Raw genomic sequence first — 26,722 nt, forward strand, 5'->3', positions numbered from 1 at the left:
CAATATTGATGGACATTTATTTTCACTGCTGTAACAATTGGTTATATTTGTATCACTCCTATTAGGTTTCCTTCTTGGATTCATGGCTAGTAGGAAGCAGCTCCCATACTCAGAAAACGTGATACTTAGGTTTTTCCAACTTAGAATTGACTTTGGAATAAAATTCATCCTCATTTTCTGTGAAACTATATTGTGACTATCAAGTATTGAGCACAGAGGCTCCCAACAGATAATGGTTAACTAACTTGATATCAATATAGCATTGTATTCCTGAGAATTATTAGTTATTTTCCTTATTAAGAACCCAGCAAACATATTGCTATGACATCATTTAAAAATGTGTAGAATTATATTAGAACCCTAAAAGGAATAGTAAAAATAAAATAGCATTATTCGTTATGACTACCAAATATAGAGGATAATATTCAGTCTGTGGGATCAAACTACCTGGCTTCAAATTCCAGTTTTGTTATTTCCTAGCTGCATGTCCTTAAGCAAGTTACTTGACCTCTACAGTTTCTCCAAATGTAAATGAGTATTACAATACAACCAATGTTTTAGGGCTGTTTATATTAAATAAAACATCATGTAAAATACTTAGCACATATGATTCTTATAATTATTCTGATTTTATTCATTATTTTATGTATATTACATTGGTTTTATTTAGATATATAAATAAGTAGAAGCAATTTGTCAAGTCATTTTAATATGGCCAATAATACAGAAAATATACTACTTAATATTTTTCATTACTCCAGTGTTTATTTCTAACTAATGCCTTGACCTGACTTAGTATCTCACGCCCAGACCTTTCTCCTTTGTTCCTAAAAGCTAGAAGGTACTAAATGCTCTTGGTATCTTTTGAGGAAGTTCTTGTGCACTCTTTCTTATCTTAACTTTTTCTGACTCTTTTCTTTAACCTAGTTGTCTCCAATTCCTATTTGAGCTATATGTGTGATTTCTTAGGGAAAATATTGAAGGTATAAAAATGAGACAAAAAGGAAAAATAACTATCAACCTCATCCTCTGCTTCACTCATTTCTCCCTTTTGGAAAAGACCGTTTCTTTTATTCACTGAAAAATGAGGTTTTTCAGGGAAAAGAACCCAAGTAGGCATTTTTTCTTGAAGCATGGCTTACTTATGCAGATGGATATGTGGATACTTACTCTCTCTTGAACATCTACTTGCTCCACAGTAGTGTCATAATTTAAGGGGAAAAATAGATAAGAGTTACAGATTCTCTATGTATCCTAGAGTCAGATAAGCCAGCTGGCTTGTCTGGTATCAGATTTGTGCTTTGATTTGGGTAATTTTTAGTTTATAAGAGGAATATAAGCACTAGCACAAGACTCAGTTTCTCTTGTTAGAGATAGTCGAGTCTTTTTTAGAGGCAGGATGGTAGAGTAAAGGTACTGGCTTAGGAGTGCAGTATGCTTGGGTTCAGATCATGCCTCAAAAATTTATCAATATACTGCTTAATTATTCTAAGTTCTAGTTTCCTTATAAGTAAATTAGGAGATAATAACATTGGATAATTTATATCAACATGTCAGTCACCTCGGTGTTTGGGAGAGAATAAACACTTGCATTTAGTGTTTAATAAATGTTACCATAATGATAGTTATTGTTGTTAGTAGCAATATTTTTTACAATTAAAATTATCAATACAAGTATAAAATATGTATTTAAGCATCCATAAAGTTATTTAATACACATTTATTCCTAAAGTAGATAAAATACTCAGGCCCATAGAATTTACTCTGTCCTTTTTTTGGTTAATGTAGGACAGAATAAATGAGTGTTAATTCATTAGTTTTCTTTAGTTTTTGCATGTCAATTACATTAAATATTAATTTTACTTTATACAAATTCTGTGGTTTTGAGAGGTAAATTCTAAGAAGTTTTGCAGAGTATGACTTAGAAAACTAAATTGAAGATTTCTAAATTTGATTTGTAAAGTGAATTGTTTTAAGTTTTATTATTATTCCTAAAATTTTTATGCCTAGAAACCCATAGAGGTCAGAATGGCTTAAGTATAAAGTGTTTTTTAAGTGTTCGTGTATGTTGCTTATAATTCAAAGGCATATTTTTTTAAAATACTAAACCCTGTTTTCAGTGACAAATGGATTCTTCACTCTAAAAAAGAAAATATAATAATTGAATTGAATTTTTTTTTCTATATGAGCAATTAGACCGTAGGAATAATAAATAAAGTGACTTGTTATTTAAATGAGGCTAAGAGTTGATTTTGTTTTGGTGTCACTACTTTATCACTGTTCTGGACAGTATGCTGAGTACTCAACAGAATGAGCCATTTTGTCACCTACACAGATGTGTTTACAACCGGGAAACCCTATAATAAATGCAAGAGCTAAAGAGAGGGTGCAGCAAATACCTGAGTAGCTGGAAGGAAGGCTGGCCTTGAAGAAAGTGACCACTGACAATTTGCGAACTCCTTTCTGCTAAATATTCATTGTCGAACCTTAGAAGAAATGATCCTCTGAATACCTCTCTGTGTCCATATTATTTAAAACCCAAACTTAATTTCATATTGAAAGTACTAGTGAATCAATAACAACAACATATTTTACTATGATAGAAAATATAAGAAACATTTCCACTGCGAATGTATCTCAGTGGCCTTGATTGACAGTGGTCTCTATGTGGTCGTAACCCCTTTTCTTTTGGTACTCCTCCTACTCTTCCAGATGCCTGTCTATCTTTAATCTTTCTGTTTAGCATTAAAGGGAATCTTTAAAGAACCAGTGGTCTCTATTTATCTTTATACCTATAAACACATGAAATGGATATACATCTATATATACATCTATATCCATTTCAGTGTTTATCATCTCGAATTGTTGTTCATGGTATTCTTATTTTTAATTCATGTATATGTAATTTAGTGCATGCACATTTACCATGTTTCTTTTATGTGTAAGAAATTGTACTAATGGCTGTGGGGAAATAAAAAGATTGAAAGAATCTTGAAATCTGTAATAATTTTTTGAATTTGTTAAGTATATCTTCACGATGCCTAGCACAGATAAAGGAACCTTATGAAAACCTACTAACTTGTAATTATCTTACTAGAGCAAGACTTAAGATTATGTGAGACATCCTACAGTTATATGTTTATTTGATAAATACATAAATATGAATCTAAATTCCTAGACCCTGATAGGAGGCAATCCAGATAGATATACTGTTGTTAAATATGAAAGGTTTTATTTGTTTATTTGCTTGTTTGTTATATCTATGAAGAGAAGCAATGTTGAGCTGAGACTCTTTATTTAGTGCCAAGAAATCACCACCTCTTTCCATTTTCTGCTCTTTGATGTTCAACTTATCCATGCCATACTTGATAAATGTCTAACTCAGGGAGGCAGTGGCTATACGATAAGTTAGATTCTGGAATTCAGCATACTCTATTTTGCCCTTATGACTTCGTTCCTTCTCCCTAAGTATATTTTTCTTGAAATTCTAATAAATTCATGGTCATCTATCAACTCTTATCTTCCTGGAGCTTTCTTTCACCCTCCTCATCAGTCCATCCAAATCCTATTACAATTTTAAATTAATGTCTTCTTCTACAGCTACAACCTTCTGTCTGAAGGCTCTCCATATATCTTAAACCGTATCGATCATGTTGTCATTTTTGCACTTTAACCTGTTATTTGTGAGGATGTTTTAATATGCTATTTAAAGAATTTCTGACTCCTACTAGATTTTGGACCAATGTTTCTAAAGGAAAATTTACATTCTAGAAGTGAGTGTTTAGAAAAATAATTAATAGCATCGCTAATGGAATATCTTGATATCTTAAGAAAACAGAAATGCTAAAATTTGTATTTTATGTATTCCATACATTAAACAATGCCAAATTTATTTGTGTATTTCTCATAGCAACTAATTTTCGTTGTAAAAGTCACTCTACAAATATATGTTGAAAGAATAAATGTAGAATGTCCAGAAACCAGACAAACTTGGTTACCATTACAGTTCTAACTGGAAAGCGTTTTTCATTTTTCTCTAGATATTTCCATCATTCAATCAATGTCATGCATATCAAAGTTTTACAACTTGGTCATTTTGATGAAAGTGGGCAGTTTGTCATCTTTTCTGTATAAATATTTTGTTAAATGGATATAATTAATTGATACATTTGCAGCAAGTGAAATTATACAGCCACACATCTCCAATAGTCATATACATCAGTACTTTATTCATACACACTTTCCTTTGAACAAACAATATGGTAGTGTTTAAAATTGTGAATAGTATTATGCTCATGGGACCACAGTGTCTCGCCATGATTTTTGAACCAATGGGGTTGTTCAAGAGTCCACCCTCTTTTTATTCAAGCCCCATACCAGTCAGACATCAGATCTGGATGATTCAATTCTAATCTGTCATCCTGCTGTCTACCTACTTTTCTTTCTTTTTTTTTTTTTTTAAAAGTTTATTACTCTACTCTCTATTTTTTACTTGCTTTACCACTCTGCTACTAAGGAGAACTTTTTTAGATTGATATCTGAAAATGTGACTCTCTCGGCCAAAATACTCTCATTCTTTGTTCTCCAATTATTAGAGTTCCACATTTCTTACACAGCATACAAAGTTTTCATGTTTCCTACTTTTCTCTGTATCTTCATCTGACTCCATATAGTTCCTAAACAGAGAGAGAGATTCAGTGTTCTAGATATTTTTTGACTGCTTCATTCTGGAAAGTACCAGCTAGTCAAGCATCCTTCTGTGTCTTTTTACAAATCTCCAAGTACCTTTAATTTCACTTACTAACTGGAAAAGTTCTATTAATACTTCAAGATCTATTTATACGTAATTCTATACACATCTCTATTTTAACATGTAACTACAAAAGTTTACAATATTTGCTGTATCTTTTATTAAACTATAAAGTCGTTGTTGGTAACAATTAATTTTGTATTGTTTTGCTTTAACATAGTGACTGGAGCATTCTTTGTGTTCAGTAAATATTGATAGAATGAGTTAATGAATGAATGACCAAAAAGTCAATCAACCCTGAATTTGTTATCAGGAATGAATTAAGTTAAGGTGGTGAAAGAGAGAGAAATAAATGACTTGAAAGTTTTTAATGTGTTTAAACTTAGCCTTTTGGATAAACCAACTTTTTGTAGTTTAATTTTTCCACACAGAAAAATATGGATTTTCTCATTTCTTTTACAATCTTTCTGAATAATGTTAAATAATAATTGATATTCATGCTATCTTTTTACTGTTTCTCTTTTACATTTGATTAGTGAGTTCATCTTCTTAAAATAATAGTATTTAATGATAACTATCATTTCTTGAGTGTTTATTGTATAAGGGATATTATGCTAAGAATGTGTAGATACATCTTTAATCCTTACAGAAGCTATATAAGAAAAATACCATTATCCTCAATTTAACATAAGAAAAGTATGACTAAGTTATATCATGCATGTATATTACCCCAAAATTTTGAGTAGAGCAAAATTAAGGTTTAAACTAAAATTCTACTTGTTTTTTTTTTTGATTAAAAAAAAAAATCTGCTCTTTATATTACCTAATACTGCCTGCTTACATATAGCACATTGCATGCTAAGTATTATGGAAATTTATCAGAAATACTAAACAGAATGAATAGAGATTTCTCCACAAACAATTCTTATGACCTTTTGTTCTCATTTAACAGTTTACAATAATCTCTTGAATGTAACATTTATTTTTTATTTGTAGAATATTAATGTTTTAGTATAAAATAATGACTATAGAAATTATATGTTCCTAGATATTCCATATGAGAGATCAAATTCTAAGTCCAGGCTATTTTATAAAATTTCAAATTCTAATCGTAGTGTTCAGTTTATGGGAATTCTTTACACTATTTATTCTGTAGATGCATAGACTTTTAAGCAGATCATATTGTAAGAAGTAAGTTTGTTTTGTTTCCCAAGAGTAAACAAATACATATTCCAAAACTTCTCTAATATCACTTGATCCTCCATTTGTTCGTTCCAGATACATACCTATTTCACTCTTAGTTTCTTATAAAAATAACACACATCCTGTCTGATATGGATGAGAGAGGTAGCTAGCACTTGTCTGAAGGAGTTATTATTATTGCTTTGCCATATAATGAGGTTCAAAGCTTAAATTTTAAGTTTCTGATTTTTTCTCATTTTTTAAATCTTCCTCATTTAAATGGATAAAAAAATGTATGCACACTGTAATACACAGGAAATGATTAAGAAGAGAAAAAACGATGGCATTTAGTCTAGGTAATAGAAGGGGAGAAGGTGATCATTGCTTTTCGTATTTTTTTCAAGAAAAGGGACCTTGTTCTTTTACAGTCTATAGATAATGCATCTTAAATATCAGCATTACTATTTAAAATCATATGAACTCAAAGTTGATGTATTAAAAAAGTACTATAGGGAAAAAATTCTGAATTTACAACAAATATGTATATAATGCATACGTTATAATATTGTCTTTGATTATTCTTTAAATTTGACAGATTTATGTGTATATCATATAGAAATATATAAAATCATGTCTATGACTTATATAGTTATACTATTTTAGCTCTTTTCCTCTGTTAATACAGGTCTCAGATATGAATGGTTTCATATGAATGATATCAATTGATAACTAGTACCTATTTAAAACATATTAGTATACTCTATATTTAAATATATGTTACTGAATATTTTTTCATAAGAAAAACTTCCTAACTTGTTCTGGTTTTTTTAGGTTTAGATGGTCATATGTTGGGTTATCATTTGTTTAAATGATCTATTTATTTTTCTAAAATTCATGATAGAAGAGAATATTAACTATGTTGTTAGTTTAAGATGTCTTTGAAAGGCTAATCTAAAGATACTAAGATAGGGTGCTTTTTCACTTGGTAATAAAACACATCCCTGAGTTAAGGAAGAGCATTAATTACATTATTTTTTCCCCAGGATTCTCTTATAATATTCTTCCCTTTTGCCTTATAAATAAATAAAAACATTGTATTATGAATCATATAGAAGTATGTAGCATGTAGGAGAAATGAAGAAGAATTAAGGGTATCAATGATGATGAGAAATTGTGCCAGAAACATAGGCATTTCTTTTATAACATCACACATATATTCCTGAGAAACAAGTTTTATGCAAAATCACACACTAGAATTACAGTGTATCTCGGAGAAATGAGACTGGGGAGAACTCAAATCTATTAAACTTTTTAAATAGAACTGAAATTCAGACAATAATATTCCTATTAAAACACTAGTAGGGTTAAATCTTAAATCATATTTTTTAAAAATCTAGAATTAGTTCTTTTCAGACTGAAATGAGCATTTATACGTTCTCCTTGAAGTCATTCTCTTCTAACCATTTTTATTATAGCATTTTTATCAAAATTATAAACCTGATCAAGGTGTAGCCTCTTTATTAATCCACTGTTTTACTCTAGTTCATGTCTTTATAGCCTTTACAGTCAGAATTCTCAGTTGTCACCACAGAGTCTCACATAGAGGGACACAAAAATTTTGAAAGCTCCTAGATTAGCCATAACTTGCCCTAAGCAAGGTACTTCTCCTGATTTTCAACTTTTTTTCTCAAGGCATTAATATATTGCTATGGCTTTCCCTTTAATTGTGGGAAAGTGTATCCCTGACTATCTCCAAACATTAATGTCTAGGGAGAAGGTGTGCAGGAACCTCAGTGACATCTATACTGTTATGCTTCGTTTCCCTCTTATGCTTCTCAGGTGAATTACATAGTACCAAATGAACCCACACTGAGAATTCAAAGTGTAAAAAGGTTATACATACACACACACATAAATAGGTGTATATATATATAGTATATAAAGTCACTCTTTAAAAAATCATCAATGTAACATGCAGTTTACAAGAGACTTCCTATACATTATTTCACCTTTCTTTTCTCACAGTCCTGTGAGTATATCAGGACAGATATTGTAACTGAAGTGGTTGGTATCATGCCACCTGTCAAACATCTATTAAGATGTAAAAATTCAGCAGAAAGGTCCATTTTCAGGCTTTTATTACAATTTCCTAAACAATTCTAGGGATAAAGACTTTCAAAAGATATGGTGTAAATTCAGGAAAACACCCAGAGTTAGAATATAGTTAAAAATAAACTGTCAAACTGTTAAATTCTTAATTCTATTCTGGCTAAAATACCCAATTTTCATTTGCTTTCAGAATGTAATTTCTTTTATGTCAAAGATACTAAGGAATATTTTGCTAAGGTCAACTTATAATTATGTTCTCTCAAAGAGCTGGGTTATTTATTCATCTATGGTTTATAGTTACTTTACCTCTCTATGTCTCAGTTTACTAAACTGTAAAATGGTTTATAATAATATTATAATTATTATAATTTCTAATCAACTGGCACAACAAAGTATGATTAAAAGTATCCAGCCACATTTTTAAGTTGATAAATTTACTTCTAGAATCCAGCTAAAGGATTCTATAGTTAGAAAAAAATATATTGTATAACCACTGTGTTATTGAAGGCGAAAGAGTCTCTACATAGAATAAAATGCAGGTTCAAATTTGGTAGATAATTAACATACATTACGATATTATACATCCATTTCAATCCCTGATATATAGCTCATGTTTTGCATGCCTAAATTTTATACCCACATTTTCATGTTAAATTGTATTCCCTATTAGAAAATGAAGAAATACGAAAATTTTGTGGATTGTTACCTGTTTCTTTTTTAAAGATACACATACTTTGCTCTGTTTTTATCTAGACTATTCCCATGTTTTTAAAGTCAGAATGAAGAATATTTTCCATTATAATATCTAAAGCAGACCTGCTATAAAGGGATTTATGTAACAGATATATATATATGTAGGAATTAATGTAGGAAGACTTTAATGGCAGAAATGATTTGGGGATTGGTGTTTACCCCCATTTTATTGCGCAATTTCTGTCAGGGATATATACCTAAGCTCTCTTTCCATTTGTTATTTTCTGCTATTTTTATGTTTATCCAAGGTTAATTCTGTGTAGATAATACTAACAAACCATTTTCGAGTTTTCTAGCTGACTCATTAATACCCAAGCTGTTCAGTATTTCAATCTGTATTCTAGTAAGCTTTTCATTTTTTGGCATCCTACAAGAATATAAATAATAATTTAAAGAACTGGATTCTGCTTTTTCTTCATTGCTATAATGATAGTTGTTATGCAGTTTTTGTATCACACTAAGAAAACAAATCTCTGGCTTCTATTTAAGAAAAAAACAAAAGAACAAAATATAGTTGAATTTCCTTCAAGAAAAGGAAGTTGCCTTTAGTAGACAGAAATTGACCTTGATATGAGAAGACTATCTTATTTAAAAAATAGAAAGGGGAAAGGAGGAGAAGAATAAGAGTTGGGAAAAGATGAAAAAAAGATTCAGTTTTATTAATGCAAAATACCCTCCCAAATTCAGAGATCCAAATTCTGATTTAAAAAAAAAAACATTAAATTTACTTTCTGAGCAGTTTTTTGAATATAAAGAAAACTATTGAGGCTTAATTTCTATGTCACAAATTCTATAATCTAGAAATACACATTAGATAGGATTTTCTTGTTTTTGTTGTACCAGACGTATACAACTGTGGAAGCAGGAGAAGAAAGAACTTACAAATATACACACAAATTATACTCAAATGCACAAATACACATGACTATGTATGAAAAGAAATCAAGTACACACACACACACACACACACACACACAAAACAGAAATGCATACACTCATCTTTCCATTCTATTTTGACTTAAAGATCCATCCATTGTGAAAAGTAGAGAAATTTTAAAGCAATTGAGTTTTCCTTTATTTATACTAATCCAAATAAGGAAAATTCGACTAATATGTAAAGGCACAGGAATTATCAATGAAGAGTTGCCTAAAGGTGACTAGATTTGAGAGCTCAGCTTCTCTGAGAAGAATTGAAGATGAAAATGTCAAGTTCCATAGTAGTAACTAGAACTAAGTTATTAAGACTTAACACCTACCAAGAATCAGACACTTTGCTAAGCAATATACACATATATATGCGCATATATATATAAATTTAATCCTTTCCATAACTCTACCAAGTAGAATTATTATTATAATTCAGAGCAAAGATAAGCAAAGATAGGCATAGAAAAGGAAAGTGACTTGTCTAAAGCTGCTAGGCCTGGGCTCAACTCAGTTTGGTTTTATCAACATATAACTTGTACCCTGTTCATGATGACATTCCCACATACTTATAAGGTTTAGGTTATTAATCTAGGAAATTTTTCTAAAAGGTTTAATGTGGATAAGATCTACAAATAAACATGTATGAACACAAGTGATGGAGAGTAATACAATAAGAGAAGTTAATTGATAAGCTTAATTTTCTATATATTATCAGGTAGATCTTGTCATAATCACCACTAGAAACACAGGCTTAGGAATTGTAAGATAGGGTATGGGTAGATGCACAAATAACTTTGACCATATCAAACACTTCCCTAGTTATAACTTAGAAGAAATGTAAGTCAGCCAAAACTTATGTTATAAACAAACTATGAATCAGAAATTTGCATATTAATGTTTCCAGTGGAAGAAGATGGGGATGTGGACAAGAATCAGTTCTCTGATAGGAAAAAATGATGTTACTTCTCATATGATGTAGTCAATATATGAAAAAAATTACTCTACTTATAGGACATTTCATCCATGAGAGGAAATATAAGGATAATAAAATGAGAACTGGAGAGGAAGAATTGTCCCAAGATACCCTTAGCTAATGTATGTATCTGTATGTGTATATCTCCTGAAAGAAGGCAAACTTCATTAAACTTTAGATGTACATATTTAGTTACAACTAAATCATCATTGCCTATAAATTTCTATAAAGTAAATTTCAGATTAAAACAAGACAAATATTGTTTAAGGCCATTATCCTATGTCAAACTCATGTTCAATTTTGAAATGAACTATGTACTAAAGAACAAAATCAGAACTGGACGATTGTTTTGCCTTAAGTATTTAGCATGATGTAGCTCTTTGCAGCATCGGTTTCCTTTCCCTTGTCTTGCCTTCCATTCTTCACCCTTTCACACTGTCTTCGAATTTATTATATCTAAAATAAAACTGTAATAGTTCTCAATGACTCTAGAGTTTTTCTAGCAATGAAATTGCTGAAATGTATCTACTCCTGGCCTGGAAAGAGCAAAGAACTGAGGTTATAAGCAATTCTATGTTTCTTCCTCTCTCCGATAGACACAGATATGTAGCTGTCAGTATAACAGTTTTACTTATTCTTATTTTTATTTATGCCTCTTTTTTTTAAGTTCTTTTTTCATTGTGGTAAAATATATGCAACATAAAACTTATCATCTAAATGACCTTAAGTGTCAAATTCAGTGGCATTAAATACATTCACATTGTTGTACAACTATCACCACCATACCTCTCTCCAAAACTTATTCATCTTCCCAAACAGAAAATGTGTCCCCATTGAGAAATAACATCCATTGCCCTTCTCCAACCCCTTGGTCACCACCATTCTACTCTCTGTCTCTATTTCAGTAATCTAGATACCTCATATGTGGCTATCATCTAATATTTGTTCTTCTGGGATTGGCTTGTTACACTTAGCATAATGTCCTCAGGGTTCATTCTTGATACAGTTTAGCAGTTTAAAAAGTCTACCTGTAGGGTAATAAATGCCATGCAATACATCAGTCATGGAAAGTTCTCTCATTAGAAACTATTTTTATTCCATTATTTTAACCAACATTTTACTGGTAAATAACAGGCTTTTAAAATGTACTATCCATAATCTAAACTATCTGCAGAATATTATTTAATAAAAACAATAAATAAAGATAAAAAGAGCATATAATTGCTCAAGGTAGCTCAACATATTGATAACAAAGTCAGGACAAAAACCTATGTCTTCTGAACATACATTCAACCCTCTTTTTTATTAAATTAAACTAAATAGTATTTTGTAAATCTGACCAAACATGTTCTCAGAACAAATATTTTCACTTTAATTCAGTTTTAGTGTAGAAAATGCTTGTTATGTCATAAGAGGTGGATTGTTCTGTCATTTTAAAGATCTCCTGTATGTTTTGCAATTACTCATCCCTCTTTGTATATTTTATTAAATTCTTGCACCTGAACTTTTCATGCATACACACGTATTCAGTGTTGAAGGTACTGAAATAGATGAGCACTCTGTCTTCAAAGACCTTAACTTCTAAGAAAAGTTTGCAGTATTAATTTGATTTTGCTACCTATATTAGGAATAAACAAATTTTATATTGCTGTGTCATTTGCAATGCTTAAAACAAAAGGAATTTTTGTTTTCAACACAACATTCAACAAAATTGTGTGTCCCCATTCTCAACCTTGAAACACTCTTCTTTCAGTGGGTCCTCAGAGATTTCTCAAACAGAGTAAAGCAAAATAGTGTAGAAAGAAAAAAATTAGGGAGATTCTTAGAGGAAAACAAAAAAGAAACCAGCTGGATTCTACATGGCCAATATATACACAGGCTGTGATACCCATTTATTATATGGTGGATGATCTGGTCAATAGAGCATTCCTTATGGTCATTGCTACCACCAAATATCTACCTCACCTAATAAGTAGTATTTTCTTATCTTTATTTACAGGAAAAAAAAATATTTTTTTTCAAACTTTATGAAGAATCAACAAGTGTCTGGGTTTTTCCTTATAATGGCAATATTAGCATCATAATTTACATTCTCTTATAACTCTTTTAGAAACAGATGTGTTTGTGTTATGCACCAAAACAGAAAGGTCAGCACATCCAACTATACAGAAAATGTGTGAAAAATACTGGCTGATAAAGTGTTGAGATCATTTTGTGTTCTAACATTGAAACTTCATGAAAACAAGGTTGAAGTTAAAAATGACAGTTTAGAAAAAAAGCAAAGGAGTAAAATCGTATTTTTTTTCTGCTGGGTATTGCAAACAAGGGTAAATGATTTAAGGTTTTTGTTTTTAAAAATCTGCAACCATTTATTGATCATAAAAGTTTTTAAAAATGTCTCATTTTAAACTATATTTTACCTTTCATAAAATGTAATTTGTATTTTGTCTAGACTTAACTGTGAACTCATAAAATAACTTAGTTTACAATGAATCATATGTAAATTGGAAAATTATATCTTTCATGTTAAAAAAAAAAAAAAAACACAATGTTACCTTAAAGCAGATTCCAGTGTTTTAGAGTTGGAAAATTCTGCCTTAATAATTAACAACATTGTAATAAGTTCTTCAAAGGATCTGTTGATTAACTTTTTTATTTTCTTGTAAGTCTTTAGATATCATTGGTCCATTTAGAAAATGGAAGCCCCTCTGACATAACAGGTCAAAGACATGACACATTACTTTGTCCACAGATATTACCCAATTTAATTTCTGCATAATGGACCAAAATCATTTATGTAGTTCTTTATTTTGACCTGTTAGGAAATGTGCACAAAATAAGTAAAAGAGCTTTAAACAAAACAATAATAACAATTTCTGTTGTTTGATGAATCTAACAATAGTTTTATATTACTTACTATATTTCATAAAGTATTTTCAAATACATTATGCCTTTTAATATTAGAAAAATACTTTGAAAGAGATAAGGCAGTATTTTACTATTATTAAAGATGAGGAAACAGTCTTAAAATTTTAGTATCTTATGTTCAGAGTGAAGTTGAGACTCTAACTGTTGTATTTTTACTCGATCTAGAGGGTGAAGTTAATCCTTACATCTTGTTCTCTGTGAATCATGTTCTGCTTTCTAATATTTGCAGTAAATCTCAGAGCTTCAAAATATAGTGTCTCTATCTGAACACAAGGCTTTTAAAAGTCTTTTCACTTTAAACTTCATCTGAGCATACTTTTCCTGAAAGGATATAGTTCAGCAAGCATTGGCTATGTGTTCAATGCACCAGAAACTGTGCTAGGCATGATTTATGCTTTCTCTCAAAAGATAAACCAGTTATACAAAAGCCACCTAGAAGGCTGGAAAAAAATTACTAATTCCAGACTTCATTTTAAGCTAGGCAATTAGAATTCTAGATTAGAGTGTTGTGATGTGTGTGGGAACAATTCCTAATAATCTGATCAAGAGCTAAGTTTGCAACAACTAAAATTAAAAATAAAATAAAATTAATAAAAACAACTAAGATTGAAAACACTATGGGAGGACAAAGCAGACCTAGATTTGGATCATAGAATCACCAGTGTGATTTAGGAGTGAATGGTGGGGGAGGGATTATGATTAAGTAACATTTATGGCACGGTCTCTTTAATATGATATAGGAATAGTAATACATGTAATAAGCAATGCAACAGATAATTTCCTCCCTCAGAAAGGTTAAATAAATGTTGGTTGTATATAGTAAATAACGGAATTCAGTACTTATACTACAGAAGGTATTTATATGAGTTTATTAGGACTAACGCAAAAAAATATCACAGACTGAGTATCTTAAACAACAGGAATTTATTTTCTCCCAGATTTGGAGACTAGAAGTCCAAGATCAAGGTAACAGTAGGGTTGTTTTCCTCTGAGGCCTCTCTCCTTACTTTGCAGATGATTACCCTCCTGCTGCCTCTTTACAAGGTCTTTTCTATGTTCATGCATGCCTTTTGGGTCTCTCTGTGTGTCCTAATTTCTTTTTCTTATAAAGACACAAGTCAGATTAATTAAGGTCCACTCTAATAGCTTCATTTCAGTTTAATCACTTCTGTAAGAGCCCTTCTCCAAATACAGTAATAATCTAAGGTACTGGGTATTAGAAATTCAACATATAACAGAATTCAATAAATTTACTTATCTGATGTTTTGCCCTATTCCCTACTTCCTCTTTGACCTAACTCACTGATCCCACACAGTTTAGGCATCTGCTTCATTCCATTTGCTACCCAGAACTTATATATATATATTACACATTTGCTTAAACATGGAGGAAAAGGAGAAAGGAGTTTGGTGTCTTTACAGGAGAATGTGTAGGGTGAAGATTTCTGGAATAAAACATAACCAAAATGGAGATCTTTTCAGATAGTTAGTTGTATTGATGCTCTTCAAATTTATTACATGGACCACTGAGTATTTGGACTCTACCAATATTTGGACCTCGATAATCTGTGATTTTATGAGAGTCTGCTTTTTTACCTCTTCTATATTTTGGAAAATAAAAAATTAAATACTATTACAATCTGATATTTTAAAATTTTATCACCTTTTCCTTCTGGAGTGATTGTTCAAGCTTTATAATTTATGTCCTTTAAATCTAGCTTTCATATATTTCAAACATATATGCCTCTCCTTTCTTTCTGTCAAATTTAGTGATGAAAAATAATTTTTTTTTACTATTAAATTCTCTACAGTGAGAATCCCACCACACGCATGTGTGCGCACACACGCGCACACACACACCAATTTAGAAAATATTAATGTAGCTTTTCGAGTCTGACAGTCTTTAAGGTAGTACATTTTCTGTTAAATTATTATTAAGATTCCATAACTGATTCTGCTGTCTGTCAGACCATTAGCCCTTGTATGCTCTCTGTAAGACATTTCTAAAACTTTCTGAGAGAAATCCAATAAACAGGAACCTGTATGTCAACCTGACGATTATTCTTTAGAAATGCTTATGGAAAGTCCATGTATTTTTTTCCTCTTTTGAAAAATAAGTTAAGCTAATCTCTCATATACAGTTTTAAATCTTGTTTAATATTTTCATTTAATTCAGATAACTTTTCATTTAAAATTTTACAAAAGAAAGTGGCATTTAAAATTTCAGGTTTATCATCAAGAATTAATAGAACTATGAATAGCCATCATTGCTCTTTCTGATAATTTATGTTAACTAATAAAGGTGAAAGCTAATATGTCTAACAGATTGTCAATTGCTCTTGTTTTGGTCTAATGTGTTGGAATTTGCAGGGACGAAGAACCAGGAAGCCAGCTGGTTACAGATAAGTTCCATATTGACTGGGATTCAGTACTTGTTGATACAGATAATGTCATCATAGCACGATTTGATGGTAGAGGAAGTGGATTCCAGGGCCTGAAAATTTTGCAGGAGATTCATCGAAGGTTAGGTTCAGTCGAAGTGAAGGACCAAATAGCAGCTGTGAAGTAAGTGGCTGCACATTTTCCTATTGTTTTTAGTATAATGACAGAAGCTAGATATATGCTATATAATATCATTAATGCTACCTCGGAGATCTTTATTTTAGTGATTGGACAATATTTTAAGTTACTCGTATAGACAATTGCATTTTTTTCAAGTACCTTTCACTTTTAGCATCCTAATAAGAGAATTATCATACCTTCTCTGTCAAATTAGAATTAACTTTGGATTTTTTTAAATGAAAGAGACTTTAATTATATCACTATATTATTTATTTGTAATAACCCACAATGTCCATTATTTCCCTAGTTTATTAGCAAACCTTGAGCTTTCACAGATACCATTGCCATGCAGGCATGAAAAAGCAATCTAAGAAATCTAGTAGATTCTTTAGAAGAGTGCATCAAAATTGGTGAGGATATTGTTAAAATGTAAATGTTGATTCCATAGACCTGAAGTGGCGCCCCACAGGCTACATTTTTTAACAAGCTACCAGGTGATACCAAAACTACTAGACCATCCTTTTAACTAGAAAGATTTTGGAATACATGACCCTTCTACATGAATAAAGCCACAAACACTAAAGCATTTTTTGTTCGACTTCTGGTGTGTGTGTGTGTGTGTGTGTGTGTGTGTGTTTGCGAGTGCACACACACACATGCCAAGAATGAACTCCCCTGTGCATTCGACTCAAGATATAACCATATTTTTTTTTCTTTTTTACTGCAGATTTTTACTGAAACAGCCATACATTGACTCCAAAAGATTAAGCATTTTTGGAAAGGTAAATAGAAATATTGTGTGTGTGTAAACATATATGTGTGTGTGTCTGTTGTATGTGTTTGTATGTATAAATATATAATTACTTTCTTAAATTTACTACAATTTCTCTATATTGTCTTTTAAAATGTAATACAATTACTATCATATGCATTTAGTCATTTATTAATTTAATAGTTGTTTATTGAGTATCTAATTGGTGTCTGGTGTTAGAGTAACAACAGGACAAAAAATTTGTTCTATTTTCATGAAGCTTACCTTCTAGAGGGGAAACAGTAAGCAAATACATGAAAAATAATTTTATATGGTAATGGGTATGGTTTTTCTTATAAGAAAAATCAAAGGATAAAAGTTAACTGCAAGAATGTCTAATGTTATTATTCTGAGTGGTCAAGTAAGGCCCCTCTGTTTAAGTGATATTTAAATTCATACATAAATAATCAAAGGGAGCCAGTCATACAGATGACTTAAGGCATAGCAGAAACAGAAAGCATTCAGGAAGACTAACATGGCTTAGAAACTGAAATATGACCTAATGCATAATTATGTTTTCTGTGCTTTCTGCAAGATATTTACTTCTTGTCGTAATAATTTTATGTCAGATTCAACATCATTTTCATAGTAAAAAAATTGACCTTATGTATATATTTATTGAGCACCTAGTTTATACATATCAACAGGTTAGTTACCATAAGGATATGAAGATGAAAGGAAGATCTTGCACTTTTTAGACAAAGCAAATTCTTAGTGCTTATGGATTTACATGTGAAATATTTTCTACTATTTATAAATGAACTTAGAGATAGATACGTGACATGAAATAAGTTAATTTTCCTAGGTCATACATTTTAATAGTGTATACTGACAATTAGGTACATAAAAAGCTAATTAACAAATGAGTAAAATATAAATCAGCATAAATCATTCCCATTCTTCCTACTTCAAATATCTGTAGTGCACCATGTCTTTGGTATATTTAATTCCAGTTGTCAGTAATATTTAAATAATTAATAAAAATATTTTGAGAACAATACTCCCCTAACATAAATGAAAACAAATAAATAAATGAAAGCTCATCATTAATGGTAAAAATATTAATGAAAAAATGAAAATGTCTAAGAAAATGATCATTTCAAAGAAATAGAAACTCTAGATACATGAAAAAGTGCATATAGTGAAATCTTGTCCCATACTCCGGCATGGACGAACCTTGAAGATGTTGTACTCAGTGAAGTGAACCAGTCACAGACAAACAAATACTGTGTGATTCCCCTTATCTGAGGCATCTGAAGAGGTCAAGTTCATGGAAACAGAGAGTAGAATGATGGTTTCCAGGGTCTAGAGAAAGCAAGAAAAGAGAGAGTAGTTGTTCAATAGGTATAAAATTTCAGATTCACGACATGAAAAAATTCTGGAGATCATTTCCACATATATGTGATTACACTTGACGCTAATAAACTGTGCATTGAAAAGCAGTTATGGTGTTCTGTGTTTTTACCATTCCCAAAAACAGTGCATTTAGTGAAGAACATTTTACTCCTAATGGCACCAATGTATGTAATAATGTGCAAAGGACTCAGAGCTTATGTATTTTAATGCTATACTTACTTTACACATAAACAGGCATAAAGGGCCAAATGAGTTCTACAAATATTCATTAGTAGGAAATTTAGAATATATTCAGAAGGTTGTAAATAGCTTCATGGAAAATGTGTAACGTGAACTGGATGGTGAAAATCATTCAGTAAGTAGAGGGCAAGGAAAGTAGTAGTCTCCTGTAGATACCAGTTTAATAATGAGGACATGTTTGGAGAACTCCAAATAAAGTAATTGACTGTTATTAATTATACTCAAATAATATTATTGGGAAAAGAAAGATGAATGGCAGAAGTGGTCCAAAAATTTATCATCTTTGATCATCTTTTTTCCTTTCTATTCATCAATATTTGATTGATATCCAGTTCATGCTTTCTTTCCTTCTAGTCTAAAATTTATCTTTTTTTTATAGTCTATATATTTACATATACATCTACATATAGCTAACTAGTTAACTAATTTCATTCATATAATTGACTTTGCCAGCAGAAACTAAACTTAGAAGTTCTGAGGTACATTTCATTGTTGTTCACACAAAGCCAAAATAATGAAATCCGAGAAACTGGTTGATATTTTTTGTTTTGTGCATAATTTTAATAACTTAATCTTTAAGAATTTGGAAGGCAATTCTCAACTATGCTCTCTAACCACGTAAGCTGATTAAGAAATAGAATGATAAAATGGGTAGAAGACCTAAATAGATATTTCTCCAAAGAGGAAATACAGATGGCCAGAAGACATATGAAAAGATGCTCAAGGTCACTAATCATCAGAGAAATGCAAAGTAAAACCACAGTGAGATATCACCTAACACCTGTCAGAATGACTTTCATCAAAAAATCAAAAAACAGCAAGTGTTAGCGAGAATATGGAGAAAAGGGAACTCTTATACATTCTTGGTGGGATTGTGAATTGGTTTAGCCACTATGGAAAACAGTCTGGAGGTTCTTCAAAAATTAAAAATGGATCCAGCAATTTGCATTCCTGGGTATTTAGCCGAAGAAAACCAAAACAATAATTCGTAAAGATCTATGCATCCCTATGTTCATGACAGCACTATTGGCAATAGCCAAGAAATGTAAGCAACCTAAATGCCTATCAACAGACAATTGGATAAAGAAGTTATGGTTCATATATACAATGGAATGTTACTCATCCCTAAAAGCAAATGAAATCATACCATTTGCAATGGAATAAGTCAGACAGAGAAAGATAAATATCATTGGATTTCACTTACATGCAGAATCTAAGGAACAAAAAGAACAAATTAATCAAGAACACGACTCACAAATATAGGGGACGACCAGAGGGGAAGGGACTTAGGGGACTAGAAGAAAGCAATGAAGGATTAAAGAAGTACAAATTAGTAGTAGGTAGATGATTATGAGAATGGGAAGCACAGCATAGGGAATGCAGTCAGCAATAATGTAATGGCTATGTGTAGAGCCAGAGGAAAGACAGAGTAATCGAGGTGATTGTTTCATAAACTATATGTCTCTAACCAACTTGAAACTAATAAAAAAATAAAAAGAAATAAAAAATGATTGTATTTCTAAAACTGCTTTTCATGTCAAATAATATATCTTTTAGAAAATATTGCTACCTATTTTCTACTTATTAAAATGTTAAGCCCATAAACATCAAGAAAGTACTGATTAAATAAATATATTATATTCTAAAACTATCACATGCATATTAGAGGAAAAGAGAAGAGGTAAACTTCAGCCAGCATAGAAGACAACTTTTGGCTTTTTATATCCAATTTCATTTCAATATTTCACAAGTATTTTATGGATAAACAACATTATTTTAAAATAATATAGATTTGTTAAAATTTTATAAGTAACACACACAAAAAAAAAAGCTTTGCAAAAGGAATTGAAATAATAATTGTAATGAATGGAAAAATGTGATCACTGAACAAACCAATAAAAAGCACAATTGAAAGAAAGAATCCTATACTGACTATTAACTGTTTTTTATATAAATCAAGTTAAAAACATCCTCTAACTACAGAGTCAATATGATGGTCACCAGTTTTTGACATTTTTTCTGATAGATGTGAGCTGTTTTAAATTAAAATCACCATCTTTATATATAGATAGATCTTCTAGCTAATTCCTACCATGTTTTGGAATATATTTTCCTGGAACTTTTTAATGATTTCCTTTTACATTCAGTAAATAAATATGAAATGATGGAGAGGAAGGTGAGCAATTTAATTTACTTTAATTCCTGATGATGTTGATTTTCTTTTAAAAATAGAAATTATTTCTCTAAAATAAATCAGATTGAAGCAGCATTTTGGATCAGATTCTTAAATGGTACAGAAAGAATCATATTCAACAGCTTTTACTATCAGTAAGTCTTAAAGGGTATTTAGCATCATTAATCTCAAAATTTCATATTTAAAAAAGTAGTAAAATACAATTCTTTGTATAGCAGCAATGATTTACAGCCCTAGTTTCACTTTTAAATCTCATGGAGAGCTCTACAGCCCATTCTCCACAGACTGATTGAATTATTTTCAAGGGCACTGATGTATTTTTTAAAGCTCCACTGGTCTAGGGAATGCTGGCTGAAGTTAAGATGTTCTGGTAGGTTCTTTATTGTTATTATGCTGTAAGAAATTGCTATTCAAAATGTGGACCACAGAATAGGCATCCCTGGGGAGTTTCTTAAAAGTGCAAAATCTTGGGGCCCAATTCAGATCTATTGAATTAGAAAATGTATTTTAAGAAGATTCTCAAGTATTTTGAATGAACATTCAATTTGAGAAGGATTATTCTAGTATCTCCTTCTCCTTTAGAAGGCGCCATTTTTCTTATTTTCCAGAGATTATCAAAATCAGAATTGTGTGACATTGAGGTAAAAAAAAAAATCAGTTTATTATTTTATATTATTTAAATGTGATATACAGTTGTTCCATAGATTGGAACATTCAGCTATTCTCCCAAACTAATGAAGTGTGTGTGTGTGTGTGTTTGTGTGTGTGTGTGTATACATATATACAAATCATATATATATATATATATATATATGACCAAATATATATGTATTTGGTCATATATATATATATAACCAAATCATGATCAGTTGAGAGTTTGCTTGGTCATTGTGATATCAGAACCAGAAAAGTTACCATCTAAAATGCATTTCTTACTATGGGAAAAGTATTACTCTATGGGAAATAGTTGAAACCTCTTGGATGTAACATCCCTGTCTCATCTCTATGACAGAGAACTAGGAACAATACACTGGGAAAGCTCCCTCTAGAGACAGAACTCTCAAGGACTCCCCACACTTTCATTCTAACTAGCTATGTATTTACTTCCTTTCCATAAATCAAAGGGGCTCAGAATATGCCACCCCACAATGTACTTCTTTGGTGTGAGGATTATTTTGAGCTGCTTATTTTAAGAAACAGCAGGCACAGGAGAAGCTTTGAAAACAGTAGAAGTTACCCTTTTGTAAGAGACATGAACATTTATAAAGGAAATCTCCATTTGCGTCTCCCTCTCTGTATCAGGAAGAAAAGTATAACTCTAATAAATCATAAGAAACTATTATCAAGGGATAAAGCACTTACATCTGTATAGCAAACCTTACTCTTGTTTTGCGGTCTTCTCCTGGTCACCTCTTATAACTAGCCTCCTCAAACGTCTTTCTTTTGTCTTTAGTTGAAGATGGTATTCAAGGTGGTAGCCTGGGTTATCTAACAGAGTCATTCAATTTCCCTGGGTATTTCCCATGTATACATGTTAAGAAACTTCTATTTGTTTCGTACCAGTAAATCTGTTAGAAGACGACTCTGTCAAGAACTCAGAAGGGTAGAATAAAATTGATTTCCTTCCCTGCACTTTTTTCTTTATACATGTTAACACAATTAAACACAATAGAAAGTGTGTTAACACTTTCAAATTTTGCTAACCAAAGGCTATTTTTATCTCTCCCAAAGAGAATGGGCAAAGGCCTTCTTGGTGGCTTAACTCTATAAAGGATAATTTTATTTCCCTGAGCTCCTAATTATTAAATAAACTCTGATCAAGGTTAGTTACTAGTTAAATATTCCAGTACAAATTAACATATATAGTGTAGGAAAATAATTTCTCCTTTACAATTCTGAATTCTTGGATGAGACCTCCTGTAAAAAAGACATTGACGAGAGAAAAATGAAGTTATTGACATGTATACCTCATGTTTACATGGGAGATAACCAAGGAAAATGAGTAACTCTTGGAAGTGGCTTAGAATTTGGGCTCGAGAACCCTAAAGATTTGACTGAAAACTGAATTCAGTAAAGTAGCAGGATGTAAAATTGATATTCAGAAGTTAGTTGCATTTTTATATACCAATGATGAATTATCATAAAGGGAAATTAAGAAAGCAATCCCATTTAAATTGCATCAAAAACAATAACATACATAGACATCAAATTAACCAAGGAGGTAAAAGACCCATTCTTGGAAAATTATAAATCATTCAAAAAAGAAATTGAAGAAGATGCAAATAAATGGAAGCATATATTGTGCTCACAAGTAGGAATAATCAGCATGGTTAAAATGGCCATTCTACTCAAAGCAATCTGTGGATTAAATGCTATTTCTATCAAAATACCAATGTCATTTTTCAGAGAGGGAGAACAAATAATCCAAAAATGTATATGGAACTCTGAAAGATCGCGAATAACCACAGCAATCTTGAGAAAGAACAAAGTTGGAGGTATCACAGTAACTTGTACTATGAGTCTATAGTAATCAAAACATCATGGTAGTGACATAAAAACAGATACAAAGATCGATGAAACAGAATAGAGAGCCCAGAAATAAATCCACACCTATATGTTCATTTAATCTATGACAGAGGAGGCAAGAATATACAATTGGGTAAATATGGTCTCTTCAACAAATAGTGCTAAGAAAACTAGATGGATGCATGCAGAAAAATGAAGCTGGACCACCTTCTTACACAAGAATAACCTCAAAATATATTAAAGACTTAAATGTAAGCCCTGAAACCATAAAAATTCTAGAAGAAAACATAGGTAGTAAACTTTTTCCTGCTATATCTCCTCAGGCAAAGGAAAGAAAAGAAAAAATAAACAAATGGGATTACAGTAAACTAAAAAAATTTTGCACAGCAAAGGAAATCATCAACAAAATGCAAAGACAACTTACTAAATGAGAGAAGATATTCACCTATGATACATTTGATAAGAGGTTAATATCCAAAATATATAAATAACTCATACAACTCAACAATAACAACAATAACAACAACAACAACAACAACATTCAATTAAAAAATGAGCAGAGCATCTGAATTGTATTTCTCCAAAGAGGAAATACAGATGACCAATAAACATGAAAATATGTCCAAGATCACAAATCATCAGATAAATCCAAATTAAAACCATAATGAGATACCAACCTCATACTTATCAAAATGGCTACCATCAATAAATCAAAAACAGCAAGTGCTGGTGAAGATGTGGAGAAAAAGGAGCCCTTGTACACTGTTGGTGGGATTGCCAAATAGTGCATCCACTATGGAAAACAATTTGTAGTTTTCTCAAAAAAATTAAAAATAGAGCTATATTTTACCCAGCAATTGAATTTCTGTGTATTTCGCCAAAGAAAACCAAAACAATAATTTGTAAAGATCTATTCACCCCTATGTTCGTGGCAGCACTATTCATAACAGCCAAGATATGGAAGCAACCAAAATCTCCATCAACAGACGATTGGATAAAGAAGGTATATTCATATATATAATGGAATATTACTCAGCCATAAAAATACTGAAATCCTACCATTTGCAATGACATGGATGAACCTGGACTTTATTATGCTTAGTGAAATAAGACAGAGAAAAACAATACTTTATGATTTCACTTATATGTGAATCTCAGAAACAAGAGGAACAAACTAAACAAAAATGGATTCACAAATACATAGGACAATCTAGTTACTGCCACGGGAGGGGGTCTTGGGAGGCTGAAAAAAAAATGATGGAGGGATGAGGAAGTACAAATTAGTAGTTACAAAATAATCATGGGGTTGTAGAGTAAGCATAGGGAATATAGTTGATAGTGTAATGGCTGTGTGTAGATGGATGATAGAATAATCAGGGGATCACTTCATAAACTATATAAATGTCTTATCAATGTGTTGTATACCAGAAATTAATATAGAATATAATACAAGAAATAATTCAGGCTTAAATACCATCTTAATAGGGAAAGGGGGAAAGGAACATAGGCCCTTTAGAAGAAATACATGACTATTAAAAAAGAAGAATGGGACATTGAATAGATGGGAGATACAGTTTGTGACAGTTTGTCTGCATATGTTGTCAACTTCTAGTCTTCTCTCCTATGACAAGAGTCAGCCTTTCCTGGTTGTTGAAATTCCCAGGGAGATCTATAACAATTGAGCTCATGTTAGAGAATTTGTCTTGGAGGATAAGGAGAGTTCAGAGAAAAGCTCTCCATATTTGTGCTGTTTTTTAAGTACCTGTAGCTCAAAATAATCGAGATACCATAGAGGCATAGAATATTCTGCTACTCTTCACATATGTACTCTCAGCCACTTCAGTAATATCTGATTACATTTTGGACTTTCATGTACTAGTATCTAAATGATGCTCCATATAAACATGAATGAAATTCTGTATTTCTCATCTCAAGTGTTCAGTGAGAATAATAGATTCCTATAGCACTGAACAATACTATCATCATCTGGAAATCATTAAAAAGTGGACCTCATCATGAACCAATTGCATCAGACTAAGGCCAGGGTATTAATATTATTTAATACTTCTAGGATACTCTGATGTCCAGCTAACAAGAACATTGCCCAGAGCCCAGAGCACAGCTAAAAATTAACTTCTAAAATGAATAGCTAATTCAGTAGGTCATTCTTTTAGCCTAGTATTATTGTAATTTTTAAAATCTCCTGTGGAACTTTTCTGGTCAATTCATAGAGTACGAAAATAAATAAATAAATAAATAAATACCTTTATTTACTTTTAAGAATTTATAATTAAATCAGTTCAAAAACACTGCAAGCTGATATTTCTAAATTAAATTTAATCGATAATCCAATTTATCTAGGTAACAACATTATTTACAGTATCCCATTTTCTTCAAATTTTTAGTTGTGCGGAGTTGAAAGTAGAATCTATATTTGCGATGCTAGATTTTAAGTATTTCTCTTTTCTTAATTCTGTGTAACTATCATTATTATTAAATGTTTTATATGTGTAAAATTATTTTATTTATATATATAATTTGCCTAAAATCATATATAATTTAATAAGTGCTATTTTTACCTAGCTTTAAATTTTGGGGGCTGTTTACAAATGTACAGTATGAAATCAAAGAGCAAACATTTGACACTTAGTGGTATATAATTAATTTTATATTTTACTTAAAATATTAAAATAACTTGTTATATAAAATTTTAAACAACTCTTTTCAAAAAATTTTATCTGTATAAAGTGATATTTGTGTATCATATGTTCATGTTCATGTTTGGGACATGATGTGACATTCTGATGTGTATATTATTTAACTGTAATGAAGCTGAAAGTATCTCTATAAATAATTGTTATACATATGTATATATATACACACACATATACTTAGAAAGCAAACTATATATTTTGTTTGTTTGATTTTGCTAGGGGTACGGTGGCTATATTGCATCAATGATCTTGAAATCAGATGAAAAGCTTTTTAAATGTGGATCGGTGATTGCACCTATCACAGACTTGAAGTTATATGGTGAGTACTTTCTATAGACTGACATAATATAACATAATGATTTGTAGAAAATAAAATCTCAATGCAGAGGAACTCATTTGAGCTCACTTATCAAGTGTTATGCGATGTTTTCAGCTCTTTATCACCTTCATGATTTAATCAATTTTACTAGAACATGACAATACAATATGAAATGTAGAAATTAATGAAATATACTACTCAAATGTTTTTTAGTTTATTACTAAATTTTTGTTTTCTTCGGTTACAGCCTCAGCTTTCTCTGAAAGATATCTTGGTATGCCATCTAAAGAAGAAAGCGCGTATCAGGTAACTAATTAAAAAATAATGAAGAAAAGGTTATTTTTGCTCTATAAACCTAGTCAAAATGCAACATAGATA

General features: G+C 31.0%; 1 protein-coding gene across 4 annotated transcripts in view; it reads left to right on the top strand.

Annotated features, from left to right (window-relative positions):
• DPP10 (dipeptidyl peptidase like 10) overlaps positions 1-26,722 on the top strand; it is a 1,197,668-nt gene that overhangs the window by 1,161,986 nt on the left and 8,960 nt on the right. For all 4 annotated transcript variants that reach the window (XM_036237031.1, XM_016124277.2, XM_016124278.2 and 1 more), the window contains exons 20-23: positions 15,993-16,187; positions 16,912-16,966; positions 26,245-26,344; positions 26,592-26,650. In XM_036237031.1, the coding sequence (XP_036092924.1) occupies positions 15,993-16,187; positions 16,912-16,966; positions 26,245-26,344; positions 26,592-26,650 (409 nt within the window). The remainder of the gene's footprint in view (positions 1-15,992; positions 16,188-16,911; positions 16,967-26,244; positions 26,345-26,591; positions 26,651-26,722) is intronic.

Source organism: Rousettus aegyptiacus, unplaced genomic scaffold, assembly GCF_014176215.1.
Source record: "Rousettus aegyptiacus isolate mRouAeg1 unplaced genomic scaffold, mRouAeg1.p scaffold_m13_p_2, whole genome shotgun sequence".
NCBI classification, from domain to species: domain Eukaryota; kingdom Metazoa; phylum Chordata; class Mammalia; order Chiroptera; family Pteropodidae; genus Rousettus; species Rousettus aegyptiacus.